Here is a 14,877-nt window from a genome sequence, read left to right as displayed (position 1 = left end):
AACCACATGACTTATAAAAACACACATTAACGGATCAGAAATGCATGATGAAACTGCCTGTGAACATGCCAAAAAAACACACATGGACAGATGTGAACCTAACTCACCGAATTGGATCCAGGAAAGTCATAACCTCCCATCACCTTCATGTAGGCTTTTTCAATTAAAGACACCCACAATTCATTCTTGTTGTTAGAATATGAGCACAGCAACTCTCCATTATGATCCACAGGAAGAAAATCGTCTATTATAACCTGTAAAGATAAATTGTGTTAGAAGTCCTAGCCTGTAATAATAATAAGTGCAGGTTTGGGCCATTTGTTTTTTGCCTCTACACGTGGCATCTTTTTCACCCCGGGTGCATGATGCCTAAGGAGGCAGGAGAAAAGTAAACTCATTAGAACCTTAGCAGGACTAAGCCAGTGGAAGATAGAAAATCAAGATAACACTTCTGGTTTGCGATAAAAATGTACAGGCTCCAAAAAAATCATAATTTGTATATAGTTACTTTTAAAAGTGCACAATGAAAACATGAGGACATTACCAATAATTCTTCTCAATACTTTATACAGAAATAGGTCAATCACTTACCTTTCTAGGCACACCATTGATGTGCAGTTTCACCATATATTTCCCACATGGGTTATACTCCGGCTCTCCTTTCTTATTTTGTGGAAAGATTATGCTGTGATAGAAAATAAAAATCAATATGAGTTTGCAGCCACAATATGCCGATTGCCTTCCCTTTGTCACTGATACTGTATATAAGCATCTTTAAAAATTAACAATTCCAATATTTTTCAAAGCTTTATATACTCTATACACATAATACAGAATTATTTTTATAGAATTACTTTCACTATATAAACTAGTAACACCGCTAATGTTCATGCAAACTTTTGAACGTGCTTTTGTTTTTGTGTCCAATTAGGGGATTTGCCATAACATAAAATGCTTGTACAATCCAAACTGGTTGAAATTGTGCAAACAATGCTGTATTGCTACAATAAATAATACAAATAATTCCATAATTGCAGAAATAGCAATTTCTTGGTGGCAACCTGCAGCAAATAGAATTAGGAAAATCTCAATTTGTCTCTACTTTGGTGTCCGTAGACATTAGATGATCATTATCCAGCCCTGATGATGGGCACTTTCAGAACTTGGCAATCCCTGGCTAACTGATATTTGATTTATCACCATGTCATATGGATATTACTGGGATAGAAGTACAACGACATCAAACACTGGGCCGCATTTGTGTGGTTATTATGTGACATAAATATCTTTCCGGCACACTAACAATTGATTAAAAACTGAAAAGGACAGATGCCGCATTGTAATTCAGAGTAAAATAATACAATCAGTCAGACTTCAAAAGATAAACAGCCAAGAAGGGTAAAATGCTGCAGAATAATAAAACATTCCTTTCCTGCTTCCTTCTTCTGATAACAATGAATTACATTCGGTTTAGGCTGTCATTAATTCTCTGTAAAACCTTTGGTGAAAAAACAGGAGAGATGTCCTTATAAGTTGGCGGGATCTTTCTACAGAATAGCCATCACTGGATTATTTTCATAAAGGGTGAAACGATGTGAAAAGGAGTAGAGAAGTATTGTCAATTAAAAATCTTGTTACTGATATCTTTAAAGAAAACAAAAAGAAAATCTCTTTGCGTTCACTGACCATTGACCAATTTTTGTCTCTTAAAACTTTCTTCCAATGGTAACTGTGTTGCACACCAATGTAGAGTTATATGCTCTACTTATAGTAGGAGTGAGAGTCTGCAGGCTGAACAACAACAACAAAAATCTAGCAGATTGTATTCTGGCAGAGGTGGACTGTAGCAGTCAGAATGGCTTAACAGTGACTGCAGCCAATTTTCCTCCCCGACTCCAATTATCAGATCAAAAGATGTCAGGCAGTAGGGTGCCAACAGGGCCACCCATGAAGCACATTTTGCTCCATGTATGGCCAGCCTAAGAAAACGGACTCTTCCCCCTACAGGTATACCTATTGTTAAATTGGGATACATTGGGATAACACCTAATTTATATTTGTCACATGTTCCCATTCACATAGCATGAGTTTCAAATATTTTAAAATTTGCTGCGTATATTTTTACCGTATTTTGCGGTCCATAAGACGCACCGGACCATAGGATGCAGGGAGGTCCGGCGCGCCTTATGGAGCACTCGACAGACTGTAGCTTCTGTCACAGCTTCTATTACAGAAGCTGTGACAGAAGCTGCAGTTAGTGACCGCTGAGACCGGTGGCGCTGTGATTACAGCGCCACGGTCTCAGTGATCACACAGAGCAGATGAAGAACGTCCGTTCTTCGTCTGCTCTATGGTGATCTCGATCGTCGCCGCTGCTCTGTTTTAATACGAGTGATCTCATTAGATCACTCGTATTAAACGAGCAGTAGCTCCTATTGCTGAACTCGATCGCCGCCGCTGCTCGGCTTTAATACAAGTGATCTCATTGGATCACTCGTATTAAACGAGCAGTGGCTCCTACTACTCGCCCGGCGCCCGAAACTGCATGTCTCGGGCGTCGGGATTCGCTCCATAAGACGCAGGCACATTTCCCCCTCCTTTTGGGGGGAAAAAAGTGTGTCTTATGGAGCGAAAAAAACGGTAAGCGCTTTTTATTTGCTTCAAAATCCTACCTAGCTTTCCCTCTATGTAATGTTAAGGAGGGCTTGTGTGAAGTTATGATTACTCTAATTAGCCCTGTCTGTACTGTGCTGGCAGATCTCATTATCTGACTTAGAAGCATTGCATTTTAATGAGAGGAAGCTCAGTCTGTCCTTCTACTTTCATTTTCAAACTACTCAGAGAAGCCTGAACTATGCACAAAGGCCTTCACCAAAGAAACTTCTAAAATGTAAGAAATGTCTTTTTAAAAGTATTTTTCATCATTCTGTGTGAATAGGAACACATAACAATCATATATAGTGGGGTTTTCTCAAATTGGACTGCAAAGGTGGCTCAGTTTGTATTAGGACAGTAACAAAAATAAAGGAAAAGGAAACGTGGACAAATTAACTAGGACAAGAATGTTAGGAATTCAAAGGGAAAGGGTATAAAACGATAACAGACCGATAAAGGATAAAAGGGCTCAGTAAGTGTTGAGACACACAAAAAATTGTCCTTGCCCCATATACACGATTCGTATGAAATGCAATGACTTCATGTAACCTGTCCCTAATATCGGAGGTGATACAGTTACATAAACTAATCAAAAGCAGCACTGAACTGGCCTGTTCTTCTATATGACACAGAGGCTGGACTGTACTTCATGGGAGTATTTACAAAGAACTGTAATTGCACACGCGTTGCCACGAATGTTAGCTCAGTGTAACGTAATGGATGTTAAATGCATCAGTGTGCATCCGTGCCAATCACTATTCGCAAAACAGCATAAGCTAATCAACTAGCATCCATTGTGGTGCACTACAATACAAAAACTGCAGCAGATATGATTTTAGGACCGTTCTGGTGGCTCAAATGAATGGGCTGCCTTAATGTAATGTACATCTAAGCACCGCGACTGATCGCCCTGGCGTAAAAGAGTCCTTAAAGATTAAAAGTGTACCAGAAATAGTAGATCAGGGTAGATCAGAGGCTTGGGCTCCGCTCCTCCTACCAGGGCAAAGTAACAACTGACATCCTGTTAGATATTAAGATATACCCAGGAGGGAAAGAGTCAACTTTTTATCCTCCATTTACGCAGAGCATAAACCTTATGGTGCTGTAATGCCCAATGTGAGGGGAAAAAAATATTGATTGTACACTCGTACAAATAGATTTCTATAGCTCATATGTTTGTACAATTTACCTCAAACTCTCATGATGCAATAATACATACCTTGTTATGAGCTTCTTGTTATACCGTCTCTCATAAGCAGCGCTGATGGCAAGGGAGGCCACAAAGGAGCAATCTGACACTATGGTCTGGTGACAACAACAAAAAAAAAAGATACACGTTGCTTACTAAAAGAATCTACAATTGTGATGCTTCTTGCAGCAGTTATTACTCATCTCACATCCAACAAAACTCATCTTCATTTTCAAAGTAAGCTGATCTGATCACAAAGTAAGACATGAACTATTAAAAGCTGTATTTTTGTTCTAACAATGATACAGAAGAATTTAAAACCTATCTCTATGTAACAAAAAAAACAACACAACAAACTACCCTCGGGGTAAAACAAAAATGTACCCTTGTAGTGGGGGGCTACCTCCTCACTGCAAGGGTTAACTAGTAGTTTTTTTGTCTAGGGTTATGGTGTAAAGCAGTTTTACCTCCCTGATCTCCACTCCCCCAGTGTTTACATTTGTCCCCTCCATCTCGTGGACTGACACTTTTGGCCCTCATATATAATACAGGGCTATGGATCCTGCGTTAGATGTGATGACGTCAGTGGGCCACCATCCACCGAAGCAGAGGTGCGGTAAAAGGCTGCCGGCACCAGTCTTGGACCCAGTGGGAGCAGGGTTCAGGTAAGTAAAAGTGCTTTACACAATCCCCATAGACAAAATGAGCAGTTAACCCTTGCAGTGCGGGGGTAGTTTTTGTTTTTTTTAATGGAGATAGGCTTTAAGGATTCAGCCATTGATGCACCAAAACTTTGCCCCGAAACTTTACTTGGTACCAAATGAAAAAAAATGATGGCAATCGATTCTAAAACCTGTGACCAGATTTACGTTGTTAAGAAACAATTATTCTATTTGCTCCCTTTGCTGGTGAACCATTGGTAATAAACTGAAAGTTATAAATGCTTTTGCCGTAACCATAGCTGTGCATATGACACATGATGTGATGATGCCTCATTATCGAGGCTACGGGTTAGGGGTAAGTGTTAGGGTATAGAAGTTAGGGTTAGAGGTAAAGTCATAATATTCCACTCACTACCCAGCCAGGAAAGAGCACCGGAAGCAGAAAGATGACTACATTACCACCTGCAATGCATAGGAAAAACAAGCAGGCATTCATTTAAAACAGACATTGCTGTGTTCTTTATTAAATACTTTGCAGAAGAATTATGCTTTGCAAACTATCCCAGCCAAACATTGCCCTTTGCCATTGAAGCCAGCATGCCCAAAGATTAAAAGGAACAGTCTGTGTATTTTAGGATAAACCAGTTTTGGGTTCAGTGCAAAGATCAGAACTATATTCTGCTTAGTTTTACTACAAGTACATCTTCTGTCTATGGTTTGTCAATGTTTCTGTTTCTAGATACATTGTTAAAAAGCACTGATCGTCTTGAGCGTAGATTGGGAAGATTAAGTGACTCAAAGTAATTCCCAAATACTGGCTATATTTTTGGTATATACTCTATTTAAATATATGTGAATGGAAGTTAAAGACATCAAACAGAAGGTTCAACACAGAGGACCCTTTATTTTCTGTGTCATTTGTTTACAGCACTGGTATCTTTAATTGAAACATTTCTGGATACAGGTATATGTTATTTGTTGCTCTTCATTCATTTTATTATTGAAACAACATCGGATATTAGTTTCTTTATAAAAACACAAGTTTTAGATGATTTAGGAATCTCTGCCAGTCAGGAGTTGCTATATGGTGCTGGTGTACAATTAGTTCTGCTTTCCATTCTGTTCTCTTCTAAGTTCATCCCTCATTGGTGAGCTCAGAGATCTCTCCATCATGGTAGAACTTTTCTAGTTTTATTTTGGGGATTTAGGAGTATCCCTTTTTCTTACTTAGCATAATGTAGTTGCCACCTTCATAGTATTATTCAATTTCTAGGTTCTTTAACTCCATACATAAGCGCTTTTCATATTAAATGTCTGCTTGCTTTGTTAATTACTGCTAATTACTGAGTCCCAGACTCCCACAAGACCAGTTTCAAGGGGTGTCAATCACAACTGCTGTGCACACAACTTCAAAAGAGCCAGTTTCATCTGGATAGAAAAAAAGTTACTGCAGAGCCTGCATCCTCTGCACACTTAATCCTAGGAACAGAAGCTAACAGTGTACTGTGAGTTGCTGTGTTGGTCTCTGTATAAATTCAGTGTTGTTTCTAAATGAGATGAACTGACTGGCTTTGTTCCTTATTATATTAGTTAATAATGTGTGCTGTATTATCCAATTATACAGGGGTAGTAAAGAGTATTGCAGGGGAGCTCAGACCAGTGTCTTATGATGTGCAGTGTGATCTGGACTGCAAACGCATGTAACGGACAACTTCTGGTTTACCGGCTTTTACTGTTCACATTTAGGTTAATCTGTGTTCCCCGTTCATTCGATGTGGGAACACAAAGCGCAATTACATGTGACAATGTTATTTCTTAATGGCACCCCAATAAACCTAGCCATTGCACATGCATTGCATCGAACTGCATTAACTGTGGTGTTACAGAAATTTTAAAAATGGTCACGCACTTCTTTGGTGCAGTTTAAATGAATGGGCTACCCTACTGCAACGCATGGGAATGCCTGTAAAATCCCACAGCAACACATATGCTATGCCACATCACACAGATGTCAGCCAAGGCTTAGATAGGCATGATGCCTACTTAAAGTGACATTAAAGTCTAGCCCCCCTCCCCCCATTCTGCTGTAGGGACTGCAAGTGATGCCTCTTGACCTGATCATTCTCTTCCTTCCAGTTACATGTTATATACAGAGTAGATAAGGTTGAGAAAAATACACAGGTCCATCAAGCTCAACCTATGTGTAAGTGTGAGTTTATGTGTTTGATCCAGATGAAGGCAAAAAAGATACACAAGATAAAAGATGGCAAGTTTATGTTTAAGAACAAGCAAATATGATGCATTACCTGCTTAATGCTGAAACTTGACACAGTATAGATCATTGTGGGGTTGTTGGTTATTTCGTCTGGTCTCATCCACCTGGAAAACATGGCTTTCTGTTTGGGGGATAGTGCCAACTTGCCATACTTGTCCCTGAAGAACAGAATATATTCAGTGCTTTTCTCCACCTTGTTAAGTTGCAATCATAAAAGCAAATAAAATTTTCTTGCAGAATAACCATGCATCTATGTTTATGTGGCTTGAACCTGTAGGCATCATAAAGAAACTTCATGGTTTTCCTAGGCAAGTTGAGAGTTACAATAAAACCAGAGGAGTTTGTCCTGGTATATGTTTTTCATGTCTTGTAATAGTCTAGTCATTGATGGAAATAGCCTTTTACAACTATGGGCTGCATTATAAGTGTAGTGAGTACCTAATGATATCTGGACTGGATGGTTTGTACTTTATATGTATGTGTGTATAATGTTTTTCAAATATCAATAAAAATTGAATATAAAAAAAAAAAACCAAAAAACCAGAGGAGTTTGGATCTGCACTGGGCCTCCTCCAAGTTGGTTGAAGTTGTACAGCTCTCAATGAAAATGCCCATTGAAAATACATACAAAATCCCCAACCACCTCAAATGGCATCTTTCAATGCAGCAGCTCTACCCCAGAGTGACAGCTACAGTTACGAATCTTTACCGTGACCATTTACCATTATTAGTCACTAGCAAAAATATCCTACAGGCATTTCACTAGTCATTCTGTTACCCTATAAGATATACTTACGAGTATGGCATGGGAAAGGCAAAACGTTCCTTCAGGTCGACACTCATGAATGGAACATACTCAATGCCGTTGATTTTTGAGGTCTTCCTGCAGACAGAAAGAAAAATGTCAATGTGGAAAGAAAGTGAATATGTAAACTGCCCAATAATTACCACCAATGCAAGTGATTCCAGTACTCGTGAAGTGTATGCGTTAACGCCTGAATGATAATGAGCATCTGTGAGTTTTGGATGATCATTATTGAATGCAGAAATTTCCAAAAATAAAAAGTAAATCTCAATTTGGTAAAGAAAAAAATAAAGCTATGTTCTCCAGCACAGATCAATACATTAAAAGGGTTTTAACAAACTGTATTGAAGGACCTTACCTGGCTCTGTACTCTAGATCAGTTTCTCTCAAGTTCTCAATCAGAGTGTAATGGCACCCTGTGGATTATCAGGAGTGCCTTCAGGTTGTGCTTAAGAGGAGGGACTCTGATGTGAAGCAGGGCTTCTAATGTATAAGGGGGGGGTGGGGGTTCTGATGTGATGTGAAAGGAGGGCTCCCTGCAAACCACCCCCTGTCTTTATTCTTGCCAAGGCTAGAATGATGTGTCCTGCTCCTGCAGTCTTCTTGGATATCCACATCACATACCGCAGGAGGCTGCAGGAGCAGGGGACACACATCGCCTGGAGGGCAGACCTGGCAGCGCATCACTGGGGCAAGCGGCATGAACCCCAAAGAGAAAGCCGGCTCCCAATGACGTAGAAAGAGTAGATGGCGGCACAGGACCTGGCCTGTGGCAGCAGAGCAGCAAGACAATGCTGGATTTGCCAGGTGAGTATATTTTCTGAAAAACACCCTGCATAACAGTAGGGAGGGGATAAAAAAAAGCAGGTGGGGGGTGAAGTCCCTTTTTGACAAGGCAATGAGATTGTACCTAAGCACTTCGATCTCCTCTGATGTGTATCTCTGGCGAGGTGGCTCATTACTCTGGGCAGGTTTGGCAGTTGGTGGTTTATCATTTAAACTGAAGTCTGGACCCAGAGGAAAGTATTGTCTTGCTGGTTGGCTTGGCTTGAGGACAGATATCTTGTCTTTGGCAGAAGACTTGGACGTAGATTCCTTTAAAGATTCCGCCCTAATACACAAGAAAGCAATACAGTACATGTGTAAACAAAACTAATAATGCACTGTCATTTGTTAAAATAAAAGACAGATATATCAGCCAGCATGACACTGCAATTCAATGCAAATGCAGTTTTGTTATTAACACACCCAGCTAGTTTAAGCAAATCCAAAAATATTTAAAGGCTACTCTGTAATTCCAAAAAGCTGTGAACTAGGAAAAGATAGAGGCTCTTCTGGTGTACTATGGTCCAAGATCAAAGTGACAGTGGTGCAATTTAATTGTTACTGTATGAATATGCTTTAAAACAAGCAACTACAAGTTGAAGGCATTGGCAAAGGTTAGCGGCTAACCTACAACAAAAATGGCTCAAATCCCATTAGGCTGCAACTTAAGCTTTGGCTAAGCAAGATCAAAAATCATATAAATGCAAGAAGGGAAAAAAAGAGTATTTCAAGTGACAGCTAAATTATCCAGAATCAGGACTGTGTACAGTTTATGCTTTTATAATAAAAGAAAATATGACATTTTCAGTTACAGAGGGTAAGAGTGTCATGAACATTATTTTATTACCCTCAACACATTTCCCGGCTCCAAGACTGTCCTCCAGCAGCACAATTATCCTTCTGCTATTAGACTTGCATTGAGTGAAGCAGTCTCCTGCTAATAGGAGACCTATGCAAGCAGATTCTCAGGTTCGAACCTCCGTCAGGTTTGTATTGCCGTTTGCTTTGCCAGTTGAGAGATTTCTCCTGCCTATATGGATAGGAGGTGAAGAGTAATCTTCCCAACAGCAATACAAACAACTGGGGCTGAAACTAACGATTTATTTTCATGAACGATTAGTTGGACAATTATTTTTATTTTTTTTAAAAACATATTTTATTTAAAATAAAATATACAAATGGAGTGTAAACATAACATCACGTTTACTAAAGAATAAAACTGATTGCACAATTTTTTGCAATCGTACAGCACAGCATTGCAGTACCACCTGTTCCAGTGCATGCGATCGCACTGCAGGTGGGAGGCATGTTTAGAGTGCCACTGAACAACAAAAAGAATACCATGGGTCTTTTTAGGTGTCACATCCGGATTAAATGGACAAAGTCAGATGCAACATGCCACATCGATTATAGAATTAATTTAGCAAAATATTTATTAAAATTACATGATTATTAGGAACATATATAAAATCAAGCTAAGAACATAGTCCAGAAACAATCCTATTACAAGGCATAGCGCCCCCCTGGATCACACATGCACATTTCATCTAGTCTATTTAGCAAAATGCTTATCTTTTAACAATATCTATAAATGATTTTTGTTGGGGTGCCATTGAAATGAATGGCACCGCAATGCACCTCCTGCAGCAAAATTTGTCAGGCAAAAACAAAAATGACTTTTTTTAACCACCTTTTTTAGTTTAATTTTATAATAGGAAAGTGCGGCTTTATTTCTTTAATGGTTTTTTTTTTTTAATCATTTTATTTTTATTTATTTTTACTTTACTGTTGGGGGCTTTGGGGAAATATCAGGGGTCTAAACAGACGCCTGACATTTCCCTTTTGAAATAAAAAAAAACCAGACAGACACAGAGTCCTCAATCTCTTTATCTGCAGCCCCAGCATTCCATGAACAAGAAGCACTCAGTACAGAGGCTTCCTGGTCATTCATATATCGAGGAGATAGTAAACAGATACTGTCCTCAGTTATTTACAAACATCGTAGTGATCAGTACTGATCCCTCAGTGTTTGTTCTTTACAGGGAAGGATTGGTAAAATTTCACATATTTAGCGATCCTCCTCTCTCCATCCTGAGCCGCTCTGCCCCCTCCAAGTTTTCCATCCTCTCTCCTCCCTTCTGTCACAGCCGATGATCTCTCCTCCCTGCTGGCACCGGCTGCAGCGGTCTGTGTCCCCATCGGTCCCCGCTGCCTCTGCCAATACAGACATGGGAGAACAGCGGGGATTGGAGGGGACACAGACCGAAGCATGCAGCGGGCTCCCAGCGGGGAGAAGAGAGCTACAGAGCGGCAGGAGCAGACGGCGGGGGAGGGTGGGGTGTAATGGCGTTTTGGGGGAGTTCTCCTCACTACTGCACACCAGCTGCAGGTCTGTGTCCCCTCCGATTCCTGAGACATCTGAGTGCAGATGAACTAAATCGATAATGAGAATAGTCGACAGTTCTCATCATTGATTTAAATCGCCAAAATCAATTTGTTGTTTTCAGCCATACAAACAACAATAAGAACCTTGCTTCAATGCTTACACTTCTCCACAATACACTACACAAAACTGGATTCCATTCCATCTGCTACCTGCACTTTTTTTTTTGCTTTTTAGATTCTTTTTTTATCAGAACTGGAAAATGCAGCCATCAGAGAAAACTATTTCAGACTTAATCCATAAGGCAATCAGAATTCTTCTATCAGTCATCTGGCATTAATAAAACAAAATCAGTTTGCCAGTTTTTGGGACAAATACTTAAAGAGACCCTTTAGCATGACCAGGATTTCATCACAAAGCTTTTCATATGATTATATTTAACATATTTTATGCCTGGTATTTACCCATTTATTCCTCCCTTGTGTGGGCATCCAAAAGCCCTGAGACTTGTGTATGTCAGCGACCCCTGTAGACTCACAGCTGTAACTCCAGTGGCATACCATAGTATTCCCCTTCTCTCCTTCCCCAGCTTCTACATAAAAAAGTTATATAGGAAGAAGAAAGGAAGAGTGGAGAAGCTGGGCCAGCACAGACAGTAATTAAACACTCCCAGAAGAGGAGAAGGTAACTGACTCTGCTGGTTTAGTCAAATTTTCAATCATGTTTAAAGGCACATTGGAAGTGACTAAAAACAATTAATGGAAAGGAAAAATACTGCAAGTAAGAATTTAAAACACCTGATTTTTCTGTACTTCACCTGCATTTTTCTAAGTTGGTGACAGGGTCTCTTTAAGCCTCATTCCTGACAGAATAGTGTACGTTCGAGCAGAGATGTTGAGCAGCTCATAACAAATTCGAGCAGTGAGTAGTCCTATAAAATCGTCAACTGAGCCATGACTGCATCCAATCAGATGCGGTCACTGTTCGGGTATTCAGACAGCCAGGAATACTCGCTGTCTGAATAGAACATCTGGCAAGAAGGAGTCCTCCGTCCATACTGTTTGGTTATGCAATGGGAATGTGAACATGTAACAAATATAAAATAGGCTTTTTCCCAAATTGGTTGCAAAAGTGGAAATCCACTTTAGGTAAACCAGTCACCTATAGCAACATAAGAGTGCAGCTGATGTACCTGGTTGCAGCAACTGCTGACCTTTTGTTAACAATCTGCAACAGAGAGATGGATTTTGCTGACGCATACAGGAAATAGTGTACTCACCTGTCTAAGGCTTGCCGAGCCAGCTGCTTCAGTTTGGTTTGTAGGTTTTGATCTGTAGTTTCATTAGACTAAAAAAACAAAAATACATTGAGTCAGAGTATTTCCTGCATTGTGCAACCTTTAAAAGGTCAAATGACAGAGGGAATAAAGTATTATTACATCAAGACCATGAAGTGACTAGTGTATTGTGTACAGTTTGTTTCATTCATTTCAAAGCATTTTTCTTTCTTATATAGTTCTATGGCACGAGTTCAGGAAAAGCATAGTGTATTGTCAGTGAGCACATATTGATTATTATTGTAAGCATGAATGTATCCAGTCAGCGCTATATTAATATCTTTAGAGTGTAGGAAGAAGCTGGAGTGGCCGGAGGAAATCCACACAAGCACAGGGTGAATATGGACACTCCATGCAGATAATGTCCTGGCCAGTTTTCAAACTGGGGACCCCACTAACCTCTAAGCCACTGTGCTGCATTGTTTATCTTAAAGCAAACCTGTGCTAGGCCTTTTTAGGGCACAGCAACAGGTTCACTTTTTACAGGTATTTATATAGCGCTGACAATGTACGCAGTGCCTTACCTTCTGCACATTCACATCATTCCCTGCCCTTAAAGAGCTTACAGTCTAAGGTCACTATCTCACATGCATACAGGGCCAATTTAGACAGGAGCCAATTAACCTTCCAGCATGTCTTTGAAGACACTTTAATGTGTCCCCCCGCCTTCCCCAGCAGTACATACTCACCTTTCCTTTACTGTCCTACTGCTTCATTCATTCTATGGAAGTGAAGGAAATACCCCATACTTCCAAGAATGAAGAAACGTGATGCCTTCCGTGTGACAGCTCTGGTACATGACGGAAAGCCAAGTGCTGCCACATAGGTTAGGAGTGTTCGGCTTTATAGAAGCTGTCTTTCTTTAGATGACATAAGTATTGTACAACTTGAACATCAAGTAAATACAAATACATTGCCTGGCCAGAAAAAAAAAAAAAAATCACACACTCTAATATTTCGTTGGACGGCCTTTAGCTTTGATCATGGCATACATTCACCGTGGCATTGTTTCAATAAACGTATGCAATGTGACAAAATTTATTTCCGTCCAGAGTTGCATTCATTTTTCACCAAGATCTTGTAGTGATGATGGGAGAGTCGGAGAATTGTGTAAAGTCTTATCAAGCACATTGCAAAGATTCTGAATAGGATTAATGCCTGGACCCTGTGGTGGCCAATCCATGTGTGAAATGATGTCTCATGCTCCCTGAACCACTCTTTCACAATCTGAGCCCAATGAATCCTGGCATTGTCATCGTAGAATATGCCCAATGTGCCATCGAGGAAGAAAAAATCCATTGATGGAAAAACCTAGTCATTTAGTATATTCAGGTCGGCAGCTGACCTCAATTTAATGGCACACAACATTGCAGAACCTAGACCTGACCAACTGAAGCAAGCCAGATCATAACACTTATCCAATGGAAGGCTCTTACTTTGTGTAATAAGCAGTTAAAGAATTAGAAAAGCACATGAAAAGCATGAGAAGGCCAATGTAGGAGCCAGACGGAACAAGAAAAATAGACTAACTATCGGTTTGTATTGTGGTGTAGGCCTGCTTGTATACACACTTTACATGACCAGTTTCCAAGATTATCTGTTTGGTGAGAGATCACTGGCCACATTTCCTTCATTTCTTGAGTATGATTCATCCTACAAACAGTGCAAATAATTACCCTAAAATATCTACTCTTTTACTAACAGGTATAAAATGTAAAGCTCCAGCCACACAGAGACTAGGAATGGATGGTATTATATGAGAAATGAGCCACCTGCAGGGTTCCAGAGCTTAAAAGAACTCCAATCAGCATAGCAATCACCAGTCATCTTATAATTGCAGGTAGGGCACATTTTTATTTTCTCCTTAAAATGTGCAACCCAGGCAGCCACAGCTAAACCTTTACATGCTACTACAGTAAACTCCCAGTTATCTGACACCCACGGGGAAGGGTAGGTGCCGGATAACTGTAGTTTCTGGCTGCTTGAGAGTTAATAAAAAGTTATTTCTCAGGTCTGCTCCTCTGCTCAGTGGGCGGGTACAATAGATAGCCTGCTATCGCAATTTGAAATAGCCAATAGCAGGCTTTCTATTGCAGCCCAAAGTTTACATTCTGCTGCCGACTGCAGAATCTAGCCGCCAGCCGGCAGCAAGATGTAAACAAAGAATTTTGTTAGCAACTAAATACATTTAGTTGCTACCAACATTTTTTTAATGTGCACCAAGCAACTGACACTTTTTTAGTGTGCATCAAGTCACCGGCAAAAAGAATTAAGGACATATTATGTCCTTGATTTTTTTGCCTGTTGCTGGTTGCTTGAATGCCGGATAATGGGCAGTTTACTGTATTTTTTTCCATTTTGCAGCTGTTTTTCTTTAATCCTCTACATGTGAATGAAAGAGACAGTTGCTCACTAAACTGTGTCAATTAGCATAGGCAAAGATGGGGTACTTTTCACACCAGCATTTTTTTTCTAACATGGCCTGTAAAGCCACTGTGTATCACCAGCTTAAGGCCCCTTTCATACGGGCTCATCAGGAGACAATCCTTGCATGGATGCTCTCTTGATCACAGCATTACGGGGCAGATGTAATGTTGTGACATTTACACAGTTTTTTCTTCCATCTTGCGATGGAGGAAAAAACTGCAATTACCGGACCCCTTGCCTTTGCCCGTGCCACATGTGTCCATTTACATCAGATTACCCCCGCTCTTGCACAACCCGGCACGATCAGGTCCGGAGAAACA

General features: G+C 40.1%; 1 protein-coding gene across 1 annotated transcript in view; it reads right to left on the bottom strand.

The window, feature by feature from the left end:
- The window catches only part of CAPN7 (calpain 7), a 63,127-nt gene that overhangs the window by 27,352 nt on the left and 20,898 nt on the right, over nt 1-14,877 (bottom strand). The window contains exons 4-10 of the mRNA XM_018562758.1: nt 12,074-12,141; nt 8,497-8,697; nt 7,578-7,664; nt 6,813-6,939; nt 3,875-3,960; nt 592-685; nt 108-254 (exon numbers count right to left, since the gene is read on the bottom strand). Of these exons, the coding sequence (XP_018418260.1) occupies nt 108-254; nt 592-685; nt 3,875-3,960; nt 6,813-6,939; nt 7,578-7,664; nt 8,497-8,697; nt 12,074-12,141 (810 nt within the window). The remainder of the gene's footprint in view (nt 1-107; nt 255-591; nt 686-3,874; nt 3,961-6,812; nt 6,940-7,577; nt 7,665-8,496; nt 8,698-12,073; nt 12,142-14,877) is intronic.

This window comes from Nanorana parkeri, unplaced genomic scaffold (genome assembly GCF_000935625.1).
Source record: "Nanorana parkeri isolate BGI_ZX_2015 unplaced genomic scaffold, ASM93562v1 scaffold597, whole genome shotgun sequence".
Classification (NCBI taxonomy): domain Eukaryota; kingdom Metazoa; phylum Chordata; class Amphibia; order Anura; family Dicroglossidae; genus Nanorana; species Nanorana parkeri.
The sequence above is the reverse complement of the archived record's forward strand: the minus strand, read 5'-3'. Positions and strand labels throughout refer to the sequence as shown.